Source organism: Portunus trituberculatus, chromosome 2, assembly GCF_017591435.1.
Source record: "Portunus trituberculatus isolate SZX2019 chromosome 2, ASM1759143v1, whole genome shotgun sequence".
Taxonomy (NCBI): domain Eukaryota; kingdom Metazoa; phylum Arthropoda; class Malacostraca; order Decapoda; family Portunidae; genus Portunus; species Portunus trituberculatus.
The window spans coordinates 5402134-5408037 of record NC_059256.1 but is presented as its reverse complement, the minus strand read 5'-3'; the positions used below and the strand labels follow the sequence as shown (position 1 = coordinate 5408037).

General features: G+C 41.5%; 1 protein-coding gene across 1 annotated transcript in view; it reads left to right on the top strand.

Annotated features, from left to right (window-relative positions):
• Positions 1-1305: 1305 nt before the first annotated feature.
• The window catches only part of LOC123503488 (DENN domain-containing protein 1A-like), an 11622-nt gene continuing 7023 nt past the window's right edge, over positions 1306-5904 (top strand). Inside the window, exons 1-5 of the mRNA XM_045253315.1 lie at positions 1306-1388; positions 1714-1767; positions 2354-2611; positions 3810-4142; positions 5547-5723. Of these exons, the coding sequence (XP_045109250.1) occupies positions 2396-2611; positions 3810-4142; positions 5547-5723 (726 nt within the window). The 5' untranslated portion in view covers positions 1306-1388; positions 1714-1767; positions 2354-2395. The remainder of the gene's footprint in view (positions 1389-1713; positions 1768-2353; positions 2612-3809; positions 4143-5546; positions 5724-5904) is intronic.

The following is a 5904-nucleotide window of genomic DNA, read 5'->3' as shown; positions in this document are numbered from 1 at the left end:
GTGTGTTTTGGGTGTTTTGGGTGTTTTGGTGTGTTTGGGTGTTTTGGGTGTGTTTGAGTGCGTTTTGGGGTGTTTTGGTGTGTTTTTGGGATGTTTTGGGGTGTTTTTGTTGTGTTTTGAGTGCGTTTGAGTATATTTGAGTATGTTTGAATGTCTTTTGGTGTGTTTGAGTGTGTTTAATGATTTCACAACCTCTCTCAACCTTTCACAACCTCAAAATAACCTTAAATTTACCTCAGAACCTCAAAATAACCTCAAAATATCCTTACAATCTCAAAATAACCTCAAAATTACCTCAGAATGACCTCACAATCTCAAAATAACCTAAAAAACAACCTCAAATTTACCTCAGAACCTCAAAACAACCTCAAAATTTCTCAAATGACCTCAAACCTCAAAATAACCTCAAATTTACCTCAAAACCTCAAACAACCTCAAAATGACCTCACAATCTCAAAATAACCTCAAAAACAACCTCAAATTTACCTCAGAACCTCAAAACAACCTCAAAATTACCTCAAAATCTTTAAATTACCTCAAAATAACCTCAAGATAACCTCACAACCTCAAAACAACCTCAAAATTACCTCACAACCTTATAAGAGCCTCAAAATAACCTCACAACCTCAAAACTATCTCAAAATAACCTCAAAATATCAAAACAACCTCAAAACTTCTAAAATAACCTCAAAACAACCTCCATATAACCCCACAACCCTCAAACCCCTCAAACCCCTCACAACCCCTCAAACCCCTCACAACTCCCCAATAAACCCCAAACCCCTCAAACACCTCACAACCCCAAAACCCCAAACCCCAAAACCCTTAAACCCTCTAAACCCTCAAAACCCCAAACCCCTCAAACCCTCAAACCCCTAAATCCCCCAAACCCTTCACAACCCCCAAACCCCTCAAACCCCTAAAACCCTCACAACACCCCAAACCCCAAAACCTCTCATAACCCCCAAAACCCTCATAACCCTCACAACACCCCAAAACCCTAAAACACCCCAAACCCTCACAACCTGGCAAAACCCCAAAATCCTCAAACCCCAAAACCCTCAAACCCCTAAACCCTCACAACTCCCAAATAAACCCCAAACCCTCAAACCCTTCACAACCCCCAAAACCCTCAAAACCCCAAAACCCTCACAACCCCCAAAACCCCTCAAAACCCTCACAACCCCCCAAACCCCTCAAAACCCCTCAAAACCCCTAAAATGACCTCAGCTGACCTTGATTGATCTCCAAACAGGCTCCTGAACCATTTGGCAGAGCTGACGGCCACCGAGAGTCACAGTGACCTGACCTCCTGCCTCCAGAGTGTGTATAGGGCCCCTGTCCCCCCCCCCGGGTCAGAGGTCACCATCCCCTATGCTACTGACAAGGTAGGTCAAGCTAGGTCACAGGGGGGGTAGGGGTTAGGTTGGGAGAGAGAGAGAGAGAGAGAGAGAGAGAGAGAGAGTGTTTGTGTGTCTCTCTCTCTTTTTCTTGTGTTTCTCTCTCTCTTGTGTTTCTCTCTCTCTCTCTTTCTCTCTCTCTCTCTCTCTCTCTCTCTCTCTCTCTCTCTCTCTCTCTCTCTCTCTCTCTCTCTCTCTCTCAGTTTTTTATATATTGAAATATTAATGTTTACTTCTACTACTACTACTACTACTACTACTACTACTACTACTACTACTACTACTACTACTACTACTACTACTATTTTTGCAGTTTTTCGTGGGCCAGTGTCCGGACCACTACAAATTACCCACAATTCCTGAAAACGTGAGTAATTTAATTATATATATGTAATTTTTAAGGATTTTTTGTAATTATTTAAGTTTCTGGTGTAATTCATAGAAAACGGGAGTAAATTGAATAGAAAATGGGAATAGGGTTAAAGAAAATGGGAGTGTGTGTTTTGGTTTTTCTTTTTTTTTCTCTCGCTCTCTTTCTCTCTTTCTTTCTTTCTTTCTGTCTGTCTGTCTGTCTGTCTGTCTGTCTGTCTCTTATTTTCTCTCTCTCGCTCTCTCTCTCTCTCTCTCTCTCTCTCTCTCTCTCTCTCTCTCTCTCTCTCTCTCTCTCTCTCTCTCTCTCTCTCTCTCTCTCTCTCTCTCTCTCTCTCTCTCTCTCTCTCTCTCTCTCTCTTAAAAACACAAAAATCTCTCTCTCTCTCTCTTAAAAACACAAAAATCTCTCTCTCTCTCTCTCTCTCTCTCTCTCTCACTCTCACACACACTCTCTCTCTCACTCACACACACACACAAACACAAAAACACACAATCTCATTCCACAAACACAAAAATCTATCTCTACACACTCTCCCTCCTCTCTCTCTCTCTCTCTCTCTCTCTCTCTCTCTCTCACACAGCGGAACCTTCTAGAATACTACAATGCTGTGGATGTCGAGAATATGGTTATAATATTTGCGTCAATGCTGTACGAACGCAGAATTATCATTACCTCTCGGCGAGTATCCAGGCTGTCTGCGTGTGTCCAGGCCGCTAACCTGCTGCTGTGGCCTATGCAGTGGCAACACATCTTCATTCCTGTCCTCCCGCAGCATTTAATTGACTATCTCCTGGCCCCTATGCCGTTCCTGATTGGGGTGGCTACGGGGCTCTTGACGGTGAGTTTGTGTGTGTTTTGGGGTGTTTTTGAGGTGTTTTGGGTGGTTTGAGGGTATTTTAAGATAGTGTGGTATGTTTTGGGGGTGTTTTGGGGTGTTTTTGGGGTGTTTTGGGGGGTTTTAAGATAGTTTGGCATGTTTTGAGGGCATTTTAAGACAGTTTGGCATGTTTGAGGTGTTTAGGGGTGTTTTGGGGTGTTTTGGGGTGGTTTAAGATAGTTTGGCATGTTTTGAGGGCATTTTAAGACAGTTTGGTATGTTTTGGGGGTGTTTTGGGGTGTTTGTGTGTGTTTTGCAGTGTTTTTAGGGTGTTTTGGGGTGGTTTAAGGCAGTTTGGCATGTTTTGAGGGCATTTAAGACAGTTTGGCATGTTTTGAGGTGTTTTGGGGTGTTTGTGTGTTTTGCGGTGTTTTAGGGTGTTTTGGGGTGGTTTAAGACAGTTTGGCATGTTTGAGGACATTTTAAGACAGTTTGGCATGTTTTGAGGATGTTTTTGGTGTTTTTGGGGTGTTTTGGGGTGTTTTGGGATGTTATAAGATAGTTTGGCATTTTAAGACAGTTTGGCATGTTTTGAGGGCATCTTAAGACAGTTTGGCATGTTTTGAGGGTGTTTTGCGGTATTTTGGGGTGTTTTTGGGTGTTTTGAGACAGTTTGACATGTTTTGAGGGCATTTTAAGACAGTTTGGCATGTTTTGAGGGTATTTTAAGACAGTTTGGCATGTTTGAGGGTGTTTTAAGACAGTTTGGCATGTTTTGAGGGTATTTTAAGACAGTTTGACATGTTTTGAGGGCATTTAAGACAGTTTGACATGTTTTGAGGCATTTTAAGACAGTTTGAATTGTTTTGAGGGTATTTTAAGAGAGTTTGACATGTTTTGAGGGCATTTTAAGACAGTTTGAATTGTTTTGAGGGTATTTTAAGAGAGTTTGACATGTTTTGAGGGTATTTTAAGACAGTTTGACATGTTTTGAGGGCATTTTAAGACAGTGTGACATGTTTTGAGGATATTTTAAGAGAATTTGACATGTTTTTTAGGGCATTTTAAGAAGGTTTGGCATGTTTTGAGCTGTTTTTGGGGTGTTTTTGTGTGTTTTTGTGGTATTTTAAGAATATTTTGTGTGTTTTAAGCCCGTTTTCTCACTCTCTCTCACACACACACACTCTCACACACTCTCACTCTCACCTCAAATGAACAGAAGGTGCAAATGGAGGACGTGGGAGAGGCAGTAATCCTCGACGCAGACGCAAACACAGTTACGTCACCTTTTGAAGACATCGCCAGCCTCCCTCCAGAAGTCACCAGCACTCTGAGACGACACCTACGCTCTGCCCACAACACTATGGGGGACGGTGTGGCCCGGGCGTTCCTCAGGGCACTGGTGACGCTCATAGGGAACTACAAAGAAGCTCTCCAGTTTAGAGAAGATGACAAGAAGATAACGTTCTGCCGAGAGAGATTCGTGTCCCTCCGTCCTCTACATATGCAGGCCTTTGCTGAAAAACTGTTACAGCTACAAATATTCCAGCAGGTGTGTGGGTGTGTGTCGGGTGTGTGTGGGTGTTTGTGGGTGTTTGGGTGTTTTTGTGTTTTTTGAGTGGTTTTTGTGGTTTTTTGAGTGGTTTTTGTGGTTTTTTTGAGTGGTTTTGAGGTTTTTTGTGTGTGTTTGGGTGTTTTTTGGGTGTTTTAGGGTGTTTTTTTTGGGGTTAAAATAGTGAAGACTGTGGCCATTAATCTTGTGCCCTCCATACACCCTTGCTAATGTCAATAAAATGGTCTAATGGTCCACAAAACTCGTAGTAAAAATGTGTCCCAGTACTGAAGGGGTTAAAATAGTGAAGACTGTGGCCATTAACCCTTGCTAATGTCAATAAAATGATCTAATGGTACACAAAACTCAAGGTAAAAATGTGTCCCAGTACTGAAGGGGTTAAAATAGTGAAGACTGTGGCCATTAACCCTTGCTAATGTCAATAAAATGGTCTAATGGTCCACAAAACTCAAGGTAAAAATGTGTCCCAGTACTGAAGGGGTTAAAATAGTGAAGACTGTGGCCATTAACCCTTGCTAATGTCAATAAAATGGTCTAATGGTACACAAAACTCTTAGTAAAAATGTGTCCCAGTACTGAAGGGGTTAAAATAGTGAAGACTGTGGCCATTAACCCTTGCTAATGTCAATAAAATGGTCTAATGGTGCACAAAACTCAAGGTAAAAATGTGTCCCAGTACTGAAGGGGTTAAAATAGTGAAGACTGTGGCCATTAACCCTTGCTAATGTCAATAAAATGGTCTAATGGTACACAAAACTCAAGGTAAAAATGTGTCCCAGTACTGAAGGGGTTAAAATAGTGAAGACTGTGGCCATTAACCCTTGCTAATGTCAATAAAATGGTCTAATGGTCCACAAAACTCTTAGTAAAAATGTGTCCCAGTACTGAAGGGGTTAAAATAGTGAAGACTGTGGCCATTAACCCTTGCTAATGTCAATAAAATGGTCTAATGGTCCACAAAACTTAGTAAAAATGTGTCCCAGTACTGAAGGGGTTAAAATAGTGAAGACTGTGGCCATTAACCCTTGCTAATGTCAATAAAATGGTCTAATGGTGCACAAAACTTAGTAAAAATGTGTCCCAGTACTGAAGGGGTTAAAATAGTGAAGACTGTGGCCATTAACCCTTGCTAATGTCAGTAAAATGGTCTAAAAATGTGTCCCAGTACTGAAGGAGTTAAAATAGTGAAGACTGTGGCCATTAACCCTTGCTAATGTCAATAAAATGGTCTAATGGTCCACAAAACTCTTAGTAAAAATGTGTCCCAGTACTGAAGGAGTTAAAATAGTGAAGACTGTGGCCATTAACCCTTGCTAATGTCAATAAAATGATCTAATATTGGTACCCTCTCTCTCTCTCTCTCTCTCTCTCTCTCTCTCACAGTTTATCGAGGAAAGACTTCAAAAACTTAATTCAGGAAAGCAAACTTCAGATGACTTCGAGCTTGAGGTCAGCTTGCTTGGAGAAAGGTCAGGATCAAAGGTCAAGCAGCAATACCGACAGTTTGTGACCAGCGTGAGGAAGGACGGGGGGGCCATTATCAAGACCATGAAGAGTAAGGTGCGTTTGGGTGTTTTAAAGGTGTTTTTAGGTGTTTTAAAGGATGTAGTGGAAGTTATTGAGATTTTTCAAGGTTTTAGTGGGAGTTTTTGGTGTTTTTCAAGGGTGTAGTGGAAGTTATTGGTGTTTTTCAAGGGTGTAGTGGAAGTTATTGGTGTTTTTCAAGGGTGTAGTGGAAGTT